Source organism: Xylocopa sonorina, chromosome 1 (assembly GCF_050948175.1).
Source record: "Xylocopa sonorina isolate GNS202 chromosome 1, iyXylSono1_principal, whole genome shotgun sequence".
Lineage (NCBI taxonomy): Eukaryota > Metazoa > Arthropoda > Insecta > Hymenoptera > Apidae > Xylocopa > Xylocopa sonorina.
In genome coordinates this window covers 11,198,537-11,212,889 of record NC_135193.1, presented here as the reverse complement: position 1 = coordinate 11,212,889, position 14,353 = coordinate 11,198,537, and the positions used below count along the sequence as shown (strand labels likewise).

Genomic DNA, 14,353 nt, shown 5'->3' with positions numbered 1-14,353 from the left:
ACAATTCATCGTATAACATATTAAAAAATTATAAAATATTAGAAATTATGCCGTTTATAGTTGCATATTCGCATCATATATCTATTGCTTTCAAAGAACGAGTTGTAATAACAGTTTAGTTATTGGCTATTGTGTCCAGAATCCAATCATCGAAGGCTGACACCTTGGTGTACACTGACGGTGCACCCACGATTCCACACGGTACAATTCCCCAGGAGACGATTCCAATGAGTTCCGTGTTGCCACCACCGTTGTGGAGGATCAACGGGCCGCCAGCGTCACCCTGTAAAAAATCGCGATTAAATGAAAGTTGGATAAAGTTCCATGAAAATTAGGAAAAATGTTCAGAAATGTTCGATTTCTTACGTTGCACGCCGCGTAACCGCCGCTGAGTGGTCCGGTGCAGATGTTGGTCTGGTCTAACGGAGATGAACCGATGAGTCTCTCGATGGCCAGTTCGCAAGTGTCCAGATCGATCAGCGGTAATTGGGCTTCTTGAAGTTTGTCGGACATAACCGTGGTGCTGGTTTTCGACGTCGCTCCCCAACCAGTCAGAATTGCGGTTCCAGATGGTGAATTCCCCTCCCTTGGCAGACTGATCGCCTTAACCAAATTGTTCAGTCGGAGTGGTGTTTCCAGTCTTAACAAGGCGATGTCGTAGGGCCCCACTCCGCTGAAGTTAACAAGACGATACGTCAGTAATTATTAATCGTCGTTCGTTTCCAGACTTCCGAGCGAATATTCGAAGGAAATGTCCACGCGTTTTGTTGCTGGTCAAATAAAATGTTTAGTCACCCAGTGTATTTCTCGTGCACGATCGATTTTTCAACACGGACGCTTTGCTCGGACATCTCGATCCGTTTCAGATTATGCTTGCCAGCTTTGACCAAGAAGGTACCGTAATTTGGAACCTCCTTGGCGCAAAGTCCAGAGGTAAGGACCCATACGTCGCTCAGGATGGAACCACCGCAGATGTGAGTGGTGCTAGAGGCCGACTCTCCCCATTGCAGGGACACTTGCCACGGATATTGTCCTTGTAATGCTTCCTTTCCACCAACTATTCGTACGTCCATTCGTGACGAAGAGAGGTCTTCATGGTACGGTTTCGCTACGAACAAGGGATAATAATTTTTTCAATCGTGATAAAGTAGAACGTGTGTAATCAAAACGAATAATAAAAGTAGGAAATTCAAGTAAATAGTTTTAACTGGACTTACCGGCGGTAACCGCCGTCAGAAGAGTGGCGAAGGCGATCAGTTTAAGAGACATCTCGATGGTATGTCGGGTTTCGATGCAGTCAGGTCTTATATACTACCATTAATCAGATATCGACACAGGAGCTATAAATACGTGTTCAATCGTATCTAATAATAAAAAGATTGCTATCCATGGGGTAAAAAATGTTTCATTGTCACAGTCATCCGATTCACTGTCACGATCATCCCCGTTTCGCTTTGATTGATAAACAGGTTTATCAGTTTTACGCACGATTAAATTCTTACCTGGTTACAGTTCTGAGGAGTTCGTTACAGTGAATCGATGTGCAGGTATGTTTGACTCGTGTTAATTTCCATGTGTTAATTTTCATCAGATATAGGATAACGATAACAGTTGTCTAGTGAAAGTATAATGCGCTCGTTAGTTAAGGTTAACGCTTTTATTGATAGGAGAACTGATTGATAATTTTAAAATGTTACTCTCTTTCTATTTTTAAGGATTATTCTGAAGTAAGACTCACCCTTGTTTCTCAACTCTAATTTCTTAACTCTAATTTTTCAAGCTTGGAATCCTGTTTGTTGGGAGAGATACAAAGAATAAATTCTCTGATCCAAAGTGAGACATAGCCATTCCTATATCGCTACCGCTCGTACCGAGAACGTTTTTGAGAGATTGCACTCTTCAAAACGATATCATGCTAAGGACTACGCACTTAGATTTAAGTATAGCTGTAGACCTAGCGCCAGGACCACCACATATTCTATAATTTTTCATTAACTATCATTTTCGTTATTAGAATACTTTAAATGTGGGTGGTTTTAGCGTTATGTCGCTCGTAATACAATTTAAGCTTTCCAAGCCCTTTGAGGGCTTTGAAACCTCAAACTGCATCGCAGATTGTGTAATAAATTAAGCTATAGTTGCAGTTAAGCATTTCTCTGGTCGTGGGATCATCGATGGATTTTACGTTATTATTATACACAATGAGAAAACTTTTTAACTTGGGAATTCTGTATTATTGCCTCTGACAGAGGAATTCATACGTGTATTCGTTTTATTTCGATGTGGTTTGAAGGAATTCCTTGATTTCGTCTCTGATTCTGCCAACGAGTTCATCGAATCCTTCACGTACGTCGAAGGATGCGTGGGCGTGTGGTAATAAGTATTCTTATTTAGTTGTAATTATAATGAAATTGTACAGAAGTACATTCAACCTTCGTTTATCGAGAGAGAACTTTTTAATTGTTCTCGCGTAAGTCGCGTAATTGATCTAATTTTATGTTTCGTAAGTTCTACATTCGCACGCATTTCGTCCCATGAAACAATTTCTAGTTCTTGGCTATGACTCCTCTAATCCAATCGGCGTAGTTGAATACCCTAGTGTATATCATCGGTGTACCCGCGATTCCAGTCGGGAAAATTCCCCAAGAAACGAGTCCAAGCAACTGAGGAGTGGTGCCATTCATGAAAACCAACGGACTGCCAGTATCACCCTGAAATCGTAACTGACGTTAACAGAACGTTCCTCCTCGAGTTGTTTAAGAATCTGGTAACAGCAATAATGTTTGGTTCCTGACGTTATACGGTGAAAAACCGCCACTGAGTGGTCCAGTGCAAATGTTGTTCGTGTCCAACGGTGACGTGCCCACGAGACTCTCCACGTATTTTCTACACGTAGGTATATCGATGATTGGCAACACGGCTTTTTGGAGTCTGTCGAGCAATACTAGATTGCTGGTCCTCGAGGTTGATCCCCAACCGGCTAAAGTAGCGTTGGTGCACACCACCGCTGATGATTTCATGAATTCGATCGGTTTAACGTAGGCGGTCAACGACAAAGGTTTGCTTAGCTTCAGCAACGCGATGTCATTCGAGCTGACGTCGCTGAAATGATTAAAAATATGCGTGCACAAAAATAACGCGAATTGTAACGAAGTCGCAAAGTCACGATTTAATCGTTCGTACGACTGGTGTGAATGAACTTTTCCTTTTCTAAGACGATTCGTCATTCATTTACCGATTGTGAAGTGTAAGTTCGAATTACCCATTGTATCTCTCGTGCACGATGATTTTCTCAACGTGAACTGTTTGTTCGGAGTTCTCCACCAGTTTTAGGTTGTTCTTTCCAGCCTTAACGATAAGGTCACCGTATTCTGGGACAGACAGTGCACAGTATCCAGCAGTGACGATCCATTGGTTGTTGATGATAGAGCCGCTACAAAAGTGAGAGTAGCCAAAAAGCCACCCCCATTGCAAGGAAACTAGCCAAGGGAATTCTGTCAGCTGAGTTTCACTTCCTCCGTTGAGACGAGTGTCGAATAATGGCACGACGTAACCGCGATGCGGTCTTGCTGTAAACCAATACAGATTTCTTGATTAATTATCGCGATAGTTGGAGATAGTAATTTTGTTAAAGGTTTTCGTACAAGCCGTAGCCGTTGCGAGAAGGAAGGCGAGACTGATCGCTTTGAGAAACATTTTGATGGTTTAATCATTTTCTGTCTATTCACAGCTTATATATATTCTTCGCAATCGAGAATCGATAACGATGTTTTATCAGAAACTTACGTACAGTTGCAGGCAAAAAGTTAGCAGATTTTAAGAATTGTACGATTTCTATTTCGAAACAAAATCTTTATTTTTGTTTAAATGAGTCTGTGTGGGTCGAGAGAGGCACTGAATTCGTCCATTAGATAGTATAAACATGGCAGCTCGAGAAATAATGTTTGCGTTTGGATACAGCTTGATTAATCGAATTTTAAATCGGAAATAGAAGAAATTAATTGAAGATATTTAATGTTTAATACCTGACAGAATTCTTTTTTATCTTTTCCTTCTCTTATTAAATTGTGCTCGATTAAATTCATAACGTTCTTAGAAGTGTTTGCAATTTCGATACTGTTCAAGCAAGATTTCGCCAACAATTCTTAATAATATAACGATTTTTATATGCAGACTGTGCTATAATTTTGTTCACGACTGTATGTCATAATACATCCATTGCTGACACAGGTGATGCTACAAGAAAATTCAACATTCCCTTTGATTGCGACTTATTCATCGTCTTATTTGTTTTGCAGACGGTGAAACCTTTATCGTATTCTACGAACAAGAGAATAACTTATAAAACTCTATCGACTTATCAATAAGAATATTCTTAAAATATAACAGCTTAATCTAACGTAAACGAAGTGTCACATTTCGTTCATGAAAACTTATCTTACTTTTATTATACGATACAATTTACAATCGTAAAAAATATTACAAAATATTCTGTTTATAATCGTATACTCGTATCATGCATCCGTTGTATTTAAAGGACGAGTTGTAATAACAGTTTAGTTCTTGGCCATTTTGTCCTGGATCCATTCATTGAACATTGACACCTTGGTGTACACTGACGGTGCACCAACAGTTCCGCACGGTACAATTCCCCAGGACACGATTCCAATGAGTTCCGCGTTGCCACCGTTGCGGAGGATCAACGGGCCGCCAGAGTCACCCTGTAAAAAATCGCGATTAAATGGAAGTAGAGTAAAGTTCGATGAAAAATGTTCGATTACTTACGCTGCACGCCGAGTAACCACCGGTGAGTGGTCCAGTGCAGATGTTGGTCGAGTGTAACGGAGATGGACCGGTAAGTTTCTCGATTGACTCTCTGCAAGTGTTCAGATCGACGAGCGGTAATTCGGCTTTCTGAAGTTTGTCGGGCATAATCGAGGTGCTGGTTTTCGACGTCGACCCCCAACCAGTCAGGATGGCGATTCCTGACGGTGAACTCGCCGCCCTTGGCAGACTAATCGCTTTAACCAAATTGTCCAGTTGCAGTGGTTTTTCCAGTTTCAACAAGGCGATGTCGTAGGGCGCCACTCCGCTGAAGTTAACAATACGATACGTCAGTAATTATTAATCGTTCTTCGTTTTACTGCTGGTTAAAGAAAATGTTTAATTACCCTTTGTACATCTCGTGTATGAACGATTTCTCAACTCGGACGCTTTGCTCGGACGTCTCGACCAGTTTCAGATTATGCTTGCCAGCTTTGACCAAGAAGGTACCGTAATTTGGCACAGCCTGGACGCAGTGTCCAGCGGTAACGACCCATTTGCTGTTCAGGATGGAACCCCCGCAGAAATGAGAGAAGCTAGAAATCAACCCCCATTGCAGAGACACTTGCCACGGGTATTTGCCTTGTTCTGCTTCGCTTCCACCAACTATGCGACCGTCCAGTCGTGGCAAAGAGAAGCCTTGGTACGGTTGCGCTATGAAAGTGAGACAATAATTTATAAATCGCAGCCGAATAATAAAAGTAGGAAATTAAAGTAAATGGTTTTAACTGGACTTACTGGCGGCAACCGCCGTCAGAAGAGTGGCGAAGGCGATCAGTTTAAGAGACATCTCGATGGTATGTCGAGTTTCGATGTAGCCAGGTCTTATATACTACCGTTAATCAGATATCGACACGCGAGGTATTATTCTATAAGTGTGTGTTCAATCGTATCTAATTATATCAAAATTGATATTCGTGGGGTTAAAAAGATTTCACTGTCACAAGTATTCCCCCCGTTTCGTTTTGATTGATGAACAGCTTTATCAATTTTGCGCACGATTAAGTTCCTATCTGATTGCGAAACGGAGAAGTTCGTCACAGTGAATCGATGTATAGGTGTGTTCGAATCGTGTTAATTTTCGTGTCAGATATGAGATAACGATAACGATTGTCTAGTGAAATTATAGTGCGCCCGTTAATTAAGGTTATCGCTTTTATTGATAGAGGATTGATCATTTTGAAATGTTACTCTCTTTCTATTTTTTAGGATTATTCCGGAGTAGGACTTGATTCTGTTTCTCAACGAGTTCTAATTTCTCAAGCTTGGTATCGTGTTTGTTGGGAGAGATAGCTATCGCTGCTGGTACTGAATCATTTTTAATCCTATTAATTCCTTTTTATTGATTTGTTTAGACTTGATTCGTTTCTAAATGAATCGCTGCAATTGCAGAATTTCGTGACACTGAAAGATTTGGTCGGGATTAATGTAATTATAGTTTTATTATTTCCAAAATATTTCAATGCATTTGAATTTACACAAAGCGTTTCCCTTTGTCATTTTTTTAGATAGGATCTGGCAAGTTAAGTGGCATTTTCTTCGTATCGGTTAGTTAATCTGTGAATCGTCTAGAAACATTGGTCCGATATAGAAACAAGATGAATTTAAGACATGTGCGAGTGGATCCAATCGACGTAGGAAGAGACACGGGTGTACACGGATGGCATGTGGCTAGATCCGCATGGCATCATGCCCCATGAGACGATACCAACTTGGACAGCGCTGTTTCCAACCTTCTGGGCAAGTGGGCCACCAGAGTCACCCTAAGAATGTAGAGAAATAAATGCATTAACGAATGCACCGACGCATCAATCGTACCCCATGCGATTCGAAACAATTTCAAGTCTACTCACAGAGCAGGCAGACACTTCTTTGCCAGCGATACCACTGCAGACCTGAGTATCGAAGAGTTCGGGTTGTTGGCCAACAGCGGACGCGGATTTAAGTTCCCTCAGGCACTCAGCGTTGTCCAGGATTGGTACGACGGCCTTCTGGAGGGTATTTGGCAAGGTAGGTCGGACAGTCTTGGAGATTGATCCCCATCCGGAGAGAACGGCTTGTCCAGTTTGTTTCTGTCCCTTTGCAGGCAGTTTGATAGGTGCTACCAGGTTGTTCAGCTTCAGGGGTGTCTTGAGACGCAACAGGGCGATGTCGTGTTGCGCGACGCCACTACAGTCGCGTAGAGAAAAATATGTCAGTGGGGCAAACGGTATCGAAGCTTATTTGCTTTAAAGCGACACAAAGTGTGTCTCTTATCTCCATTTACTTATTCCATTTACTTCTGGCATGGGAACTGCCGAAATTAGATCTAACGTTCAACTATCAGGCGATCAACGGCGATGAAAAAGGACGCCGATGTAAAATATCGGAGAGAACGATACGTGATCGAAATTAAGGGAAGGAACGGTAGGAAATGCTTCACTCACCCCTTGTATCCCTCGTGGACAATGCTCTTCTCGACATCCACGACTTGTTCAGACTCCTCGGATTTGTTCAACAAATATTTGCCAGCAATGACTCTGGATTTGCCAACTTTCAGAACACAGTGGCCAGCGGTCAAGATGTATCTCTCGTTCAGGATGGAACCACCGCAGGAGTGGCTGTACTTTGTTAGGGGTGGGATACCCCATTGGATGGAAACTTGGTAGGGGAATTCACCGCGGGCGGCGTTCACGCCATCGGTGATACGGGGTGTCAGGTCGTAGGGGACAGCCCAGCAGACTAAAAAAATTAGTTCGCAAATATTAGCTAGGATTGCTGTATAGGTAATAATTAATTCCCTTACCCTGGAGCACAAGGATAGAGGCCAGCAAGCACTTGGTGAACATTATTCTACTCTTCTTGCTATACAACTTGTCAAATCGAGTGGAAATTACGATTTATATACTATGCGGCGAGCCCGCTATCGATCGATAATTCTAAATTATAATCGATAAAAGGGCCACTTGATGCTATTTTTATGTTAGACGTACGTTTGCATCGTAAGGTTACCTATTGAAGATGTTTGTCAGAAGTTTTATCATGATGGTACCATTATCTTTCCTCTGACGACACAATATTACTCTCGTTCTCGATTGCATCGTATTGATTGATCGATCAGATTCCTATTCGTTAGATACAAATTGATAAGTTGTATTCATGGATGTCTGAATAATTTTACCGGTTCGTTCTATGAATTAATTGTTTTTTTTTTTTAACACAACTAGAGAAACAATACTGTGAGAATTCCTTTTTATTTATCGATTTATTAACTCGTTCATTCCTTACATCGTATCTATTTGTATAAACGCTGCTTAAGTAAATTTATTTAAATTACGCTTCTACTTGGCTATCATCCGCGAATTATCCTACGCTTTCGAATTTCGATAGAGCGTTTCATTCTTCTTATCGATATTTTTTACAGTATTTACACATCGTACGATAGAATTAAACACAGCTGTTTACATTGGCACATAAATATTATTGATTCGCAGCAGTCCAGACAGCGTTCTAGTTCTATCGAAGATGATTCGACGCTCGATCTCGTTGAACTTTGCACGGGCCAGAGAATTTGGTAACGAAACGTAATTTCGCATTATCTACGGGTTCGATCGATCTTGTATCAAAGTTAACGAGTTCGTGCGTTGCAAATTTATCGCGATCAATCGGAGCTGATCTGTTTCATCGATATTAATTGATCTTCGGTGTTATTGAAATAGGGCACGGGACGGCTCGTTCTGCTCGAGATCGGAGCCACTTGGTCGGTATCACGTGTTGCAAGTGACTAGACGAGCAATCGTTCTTATCCCGGCCCAAATTTCACGAGCAGTGGGCACGATCTGCGACGCTGGGAGTAAAAATCCGTAAGTCCCACGGTCCCGAAGTTCCACTGTGTAGGCGTACTTTATCCCTGCCACACCCTTTGCCCAATCGTCCGAAGCTCCTGAAATTAATCAATCGCCGTACGTATCATCCGTATGTACGATCCAACATTTTTATTATAAACAGTACATGTACCAATCGGCGCGCACTTCAAGAATGCCCACTATCTTGTTCTCGATAGAGCAAGGCACTTGTAAGCCTCTAACGATCAATTAGTTATCAGTTTAATTAACGAATTGCACCGGTCACGTTTCTTCCCCAACTTGAACCGCTGAATAATTATCGAACGATTCGCGATAAAGACGATAAATTCTTTCGGTCCTGGTTGTCGTACCTGACGTTGGGTATAACAGATCCGCTGATGGACCAAGCTGATACTCGGTCCCGTGCACCTTCGAAATTGCCTTTATTGCCTTCTTAGCGGCGTTCATCAGTTCAGAATAGTCGGACGGCTTCGAGTAAGTGTAGCCCCACGGCACCAGCCACATTTGCGAGTACGAGTGCAAAGTCAGGTACATTCTGCAAATATCCATTCATCTGCCGTTTTCGTTCGAAGCAGTAGAGATCCGAATTAACTTGGATCAAAATCGAATTATTCACCAGTGACTTATTAGATATTCAAAAGTGACATAATATTGAATCATTGCAAGAAGAGCGACGATTTGAAAAAATACTGGAATTTAATTAATCCACCACGTCTTTGCATATTTCCTGTACGCATACCTGATATTTTGCTTATTGGCCAGTATATAGTCGGCCATGGCCTTGGTTTCCGGTTCGGAGAACGGATGCGGACCAGCGTAAGTTTCGTGGCAAGGGTCCATACTGGCCCCACCCTCGTTCACCTCGCCCCAATGGTAATTGAAGTTTCTATTCGGATCCACTCCTTCGCATTTACCCCACAACCATCGCGTGTAATGATTCACCAGTTTAAGAAAGCTGAAACGGGTGTGCCTTACATTTACAATAATCTCATTGTCTGATTATAACTCGACAAGTTTGTCCAGTTATGATCGGCTGAAATCAAGGATTTCAGACTTTCTTCGAGGCGACGAAAATCAGGTCGTACCGACTGTCATCTTCGTCCTCCGCGTGATTGCTCCGCGTCTTTCTCCACAGTCTGTCACCAGTGTGACTGAACTCGTAGCCATCCGGATTGGCGACAGGTAAGATCATCCAGTCCGAATTGTCCAGCAATTTAGCGTAACTCGAGTTCTTCTCGACCAACTGGCTCAGGATGTAGGTCGCCACGGCGGAGCCGATCCACTCGCGTGCGTGCATACCTGCCGAATGTGTGGCCAATTCGAGGAGAAAAAAACAAAGAACAGAATGATGTAACGGGAAACGATCCCGTGGAACGCGTCGAGCATGGAGATTCCTGGCTCCCGGAGGTGACTCAGTCGCTCAAGTTTACCGATTATACTTTAGTAGGCGCGAAGCAAAGGGGTTGGAAGATCGTTCGATTAACGACGCGTGAAATCGTGTTCGTAGAAGATTAATTTTCAAAGTAGCCTTTGCTCGAGGTAGAATAATTCGACTTTTTGTCTGCGCGTGAAAATCAACAGCATGACTACTGCTGGGAATGTAAGGAAATGTTGAAGAAGTGATTTGTTCGTATAATTCGTTTCCACGCAGCGATTTTTGTTAACATTCTGTTGCTGTATAGAAACTTATGCATTGGTAGTGCTAACGGGAGAATTAGAAATAATGTGGTAACGTATTCGTGCGCGAATAACTGTATCTCAATGGAGGACAGGGTCCTCATCGTTTGATCTTCCGCACTTCGATATCTACTTCGATAAAGACCGTAGATATCAATTTCTGATGCAATTTTCACTCGTTTTTCATCATTATGAATTCTGAATTCTTATTGAACAAATAAATTCGACGTATGATCATTATTCGTCGTATGAAAAATTTCATATATTTATTTACGACGAATATAGAAATCCAGATACCTAGTAAATAGAAACTTCCTGCGTTTACTAGTAAATGCTTGTAACATCCTGCTCTTTATGAATGTATTATCGTAGGGTCCTTAGTACGGACCCAGGAAGCAACGTAGCCCGTAGGAAACGATCGTGCACTGAAAAGCGAAGCACGAATTTCCGCGATGGAAAATTGCCTCGTACGGTTATCTCTCGCACAGAAGACGTTTTACCTTATTATGCAGAGGCTCGCGTGGGCATGCACGCGAGCCCGCGATACGCCAGCGGGAATAATAAAGATCGGGCTTTCACGTGAAAGAGCAGAGCTGCCAGAACTATTCAACTCGAGCCAAGAATATGTTAATCACGTGCACGTTACGACGCGTCCATTTATTTTTCGTGCGCATCTCTTTGGTAACCGGATAAACGCGTTTTCTAAAGAACAACACGGGAACGGGAACTCACCTGCGTCTATCCAGATCGCCGGTTTAGTTTCACCCTCTTTGTTGGGTCCGGTCGACACTTTTACCATCTTGATGGGCTGGCCTTCGTAGCTGTGCCCTATCGTTACCAGCTCGACCAGTTTCGGATACCTCAACGCCAAATAGTCCAAGTACTTGGCAATTTCTGCAACGCGACCATTTCATTCATTTGTTTAGTCTAATTTTGTCCGACGTTAGAACGTTCATCTTGCACACAGCGTGCTAATTTCGAGGGCAGGAAATGAAATGTTGTCATTCGGACCTCCGTATTACCTGCGTATCGATGGTATCTTTTCCAAGTCATGCTGTGGCCATTGGTGCTGACAAGATCTACACGCTGCTCCTTTGTCATTTTCGGATTCTGATAAGCTATCGATTTCTGCGGTTACAAAGTGGAGAAATAATTAAAAGAAGAAAAAATGTTCGAATCAAATCGACGTAATCTAATCTGATCGACTTCCTACATTTCTAGACGCGATTACTTTGAAGTAAGAATCTTCAGAGATTGTTATTTGTTAGAGCAACCGTTTATCGTATATTATTATTAACGAAATGTTCTCTCGATTACGTCTCCCACCTGAAGATCCGGTATTAGCACCTTAAAATCGATCCCTCTGTCTTTGAGGAACGTTTTGACGTCGGAAGCGAGGTCTGGCGCGACAACCACGTCCGTCGTTCTGAAATATTCGTTTGAAAAATATTTACCCAGAAAACGACCATCCACGATCTCGCGACGTTAAATGCAAGAAGAAGGATAGCATACTTGTTGTACATCGGTGCGGTCCAGAATTTCACGTCCTCAGGCTCAGCTTCCCTGAGCTCCTTCAGTTCGTTCACCTGTCCTAGCGTGTGAGGGAACAACCTGATCAATTGGTAGTTCCTATAACTGACTTTGCGGGATCGTGACTTTGAAGTATTCTCGGAGCCGATGATGCTCATAAACGAATCTATGCCGTTAGCTACAACCGTGAACACTGTTAGCATCATATCCCCAATGGAGAACGCTCTTCTCTCATAATTGACCACCGCGTCGTCGTTAGTTTCGTTGGATGCAACGTCCTCTTCGTCCGCGTACCTAAAACCGTGTCAGTTCGTGACTTCGCGGTAAATACAAAACGATGCCCACGACGGTAGCCAAGAGTCACTATCGATTACAAGCTAAGCGTCGATTAAAGCACGAACCTCGCTTCACCGCTGCCCTCGTCGAAATACGAGTCGTCCCTTCTCGAAACTTCTTCCCAGGAACAATTGTCGTAGTCACCGGCAGGAGATTCGAAATCACCGCGACGCGGTCCAGCTACGGTTCGATTCGACGCGATCAACACCGACAGACAGAGCGCGATGCACAGGATCGACTTGAAGTCGACAGCAGCCATGGTGGGCCTGGATCAGGCCAGGATATGCTATCGTCACGAAGTCTCCTCGTGGACTGATCCCGTGGCCCGAGCCGGAACCAGTCTCCCGTGCCCCTCGACGGTCGTAAATGTACGCGAAAAAACGAGAATTTCACTAGGATTGCCTCACGGGCCCGCGGCTTACGGGATTTCTGTATGGCGTTCAGTATCCAGGTTCCTCGTTCGGCTTCGCGGCCGCGCAATAGTGGATCGAAGGTCCCCGAGGTTAGTGGACTACGATTCTACTTTTCGACCGGAACGCAGCTTTCACAGGTTGCACTCGAAGATCTCATCTAAACGAGTTTTCCGTATTTTTTATCGAACAATGCGGCGGATAATGAATACGGGACGAGGAAGCGTAGGAAAGAAGGAGGAAGGGAACTTTTATATTACAGTCCCGTTAGAGTTTGTTACTCTTAAGGTAAATGGCGAGTGAACGTCCTAGCGATCGTCTTCATCGGGCACGGGAGAAACCCAGGCAGAGGAAAGTATTTCGATATTTTTATTCGAGATCAATCTCTTAACGGTAATTGGGAGGCAGTCGAATGTTTACCGGTAGCTGCCTACGCGGCTCGGGTCCCGTTCGATTAGAATAACGAATGGAAAACGCGCGGTGTTAGAAAATTCGGTTAGCATCGCGACTTTTCCTTTCGTCGCCGCTACTGTATCCTGCAACGTTCCGTGATAGGTGTGGCTGAACGTGTTTCCAAGTCGATCGTAGAAAATAGTCGAACTCGTCGTCCGTCGTGTAGAGATGCTATTCCACATTTCGCGTAGCGAAGATCGTTCCAGATGCAACCGATTTAAGTGAGAAAATTACGAGCGCGTTTTATTTCCGCCGGGGAATACACAGAGGAAAGTAGACTAGGTGAAGTTGTGTCTTGACAGCTGATATTCGTGTCAAGAGAGTGCTGATATCTCGGCTTGGAAGACGGAAATATAATGGAATTATATTGGTTGTTACGCTGCGAATATGGTTTATTATCGTTACAACTATAAGTGCACACCGGTTCCCGGTATGCAACAATACAATTATTGCGTGAACGTTCGTAATAATAGAGCGTAAATAAGTAATAATAATTAATAATTATTATGATAATGACTGTGTGTTAAATTAATGTTACTCGGTTAGTCAGCTGTCCACGTGTACGAAAATTGAAACATATAAGACGAGACAACGGTAACGAAGAAGAAAACGGGGGGAAGGATCGAGAAGGAAGATCGGACGATGGCTCGCGGTGATTACCCTCGATCCTTCGCGCGGGGATCGAGATCGATATATGTCGAATTCCTTGTTCCGTTCGAGTATACGCGTCGAATTTTGACTAGCACGGTTTCCAACAAAAAAGTGCCTCCCCTCGATCGAACGTAGAGGAGCGGACTTGCCTTAACCCTTTGAGCGTTGCTCGCGCGTTTGGATAGATCGCGTACTAGACGCACGCAAAGTGTACCGATTGTATCTGAGATTGGGAAACGCGATGCGAACCGATTGATATTCCAAGAGTGAAGAGCAATCGCGAGATTTATATTCGCTGAAAGGGTCAACCGAATCCCGATCGATCTTCTCGACGACATTATATAAAGAGAGTGCGAAATGAAGACGAAGGGAAGGAAAGAAAATAGTTGCGACGTCGAGGATTACGATAAAGATAGTTTTATCGTAGCATCCTCTCGTGACACGGTATTGTCGTAATTACATGTAACATTTCCCTCGTAATAATTGACTGCTTATCGCCGTCCCCGCCTGTGGGATCCTCCTTCGTTGATTCTAAGTAGATTTCACGAACGAAGGACATCGCTCGCGAGGACGATTAAATGGCAAGAACCTACGGGAGGGGGTCGTCAAACAAAATGTGATGCTTCG

The 14,353-nt window shown here is 43.2% G+C and overlaps 5 protein-coding genes across 5 annotated transcripts; all 5 read right to left on the bottom strand.

Moving 5' to 3' along the window:
• Positions 1–89: 89 nt before the first annotated feature.
• LOC143423496 (trypsin-1-like) lies at positions 90–1,269 on the bottom strand. The gene is made up of 4 exons (XM_076894911.1): positions 1,218–1,269; positions 796–1,108; positions 367–673; positions 90–283 (listed from the first exon to the last, which is right to left on the bottom strand). The coding sequence occupies exons 1-4, from the start codon at positions 1,267–1,269 to the stop codon at positions 116–118; spliced, it is 840 nt and encodes a 279-aa protein (XP_076751026.1). The 3' UTR covers positions 90–115.
• A 1,277-nt stretch (positions 1,270–2,546) lies between these two features.
• Positions 2,547–3,696, bottom strand: LOC143423416 (trypsin-like). The gene is made up of 4 exons (XM_076894792.1): positions 3,645–3,696; positions 3,263–3,569; positions 2,796–3,102; positions 2,547–2,711 (listed from the first exon to the last, which is right to left on the bottom strand). Exons 1-4 carry the CDS (start codon positions 3,694–3,696, stop codon positions 2,547–2,549), a joined length of 831 nt encoding a protein of 276 aa, XP_076750907.1.
• An 843-nt stretch (positions 3,697–4,539) lies between these two features.
• On the bottom strand, positions 4,540–5,713 carry LOC143430801 (trypsin-like). Its single transcript, XM_076907229.1, has 4 exons — positions 5,563–5,713; positions 5,172–5,478; positions 4,786–5,092; positions 4,540–4,721 (listed from the first exon to the last, which is right to left on the bottom strand). Exons 1-4 carry the CDS (start codon positions 5,612–5,614, stop codon positions 4,557–4,559), a joined length of 831 nt encoding a protein of 276 aa, XP_076763344.1. The 5' UTR covers positions 5,615–5,713; the 3' UTR covers positions 4,540–4,556.
• A 618-nt stretch (positions 5,714–6,331) lies between these two features.
• LOC143430819 (trypsin-1) lies at positions 6,332–7,762 on the bottom strand. The gene is made up of 4 exons (XM_076907252.1): positions 7,610–7,762; positions 7,251–7,545; positions 6,678–6,993; positions 6,332–6,587 (listed from the first exon to the last, which is right to left on the bottom strand). Exons 1-4 carry the CDS (start codon positions 7,650–7,652, stop codon positions 6,429–6,431), a joined length of 813 nt encoding a protein of 270 aa, XP_076763367.1. The 5' UTR covers positions 7,653–7,762; the 3' UTR covers positions 6,332–6,428.
• Positions 7,763–8,537: 775 nt separating this feature from the next.
• LOC143430459 (carboxypeptidase B) lies at positions 8,538–12,762 on the bottom strand. The gene is made up of 9 exons (XM_076906769.1): positions 12,278–12,762; positions 11,859–12,170; positions 11,673–11,772; positions 11,369–11,474; positions 11,079–11,240; positions 9,755–9,968; positions 9,409–9,624; positions 9,020–9,204; positions 8,538–8,746 (listed from the first exon to the last, which is right to left on the bottom strand). Exons 1-9 carry the CDS (start codon positions 12,469–12,471, stop codon positions 8,571–8,573), a joined length of 1,665 nt encoding a protein of 554 aa, XP_076762884.1. The 5' UTR covers positions 12,472–12,762; the 3' UTR covers positions 8,538–8,570.
• Positions 12,763–14,353: the final 1,591 nt, after the last annotated feature.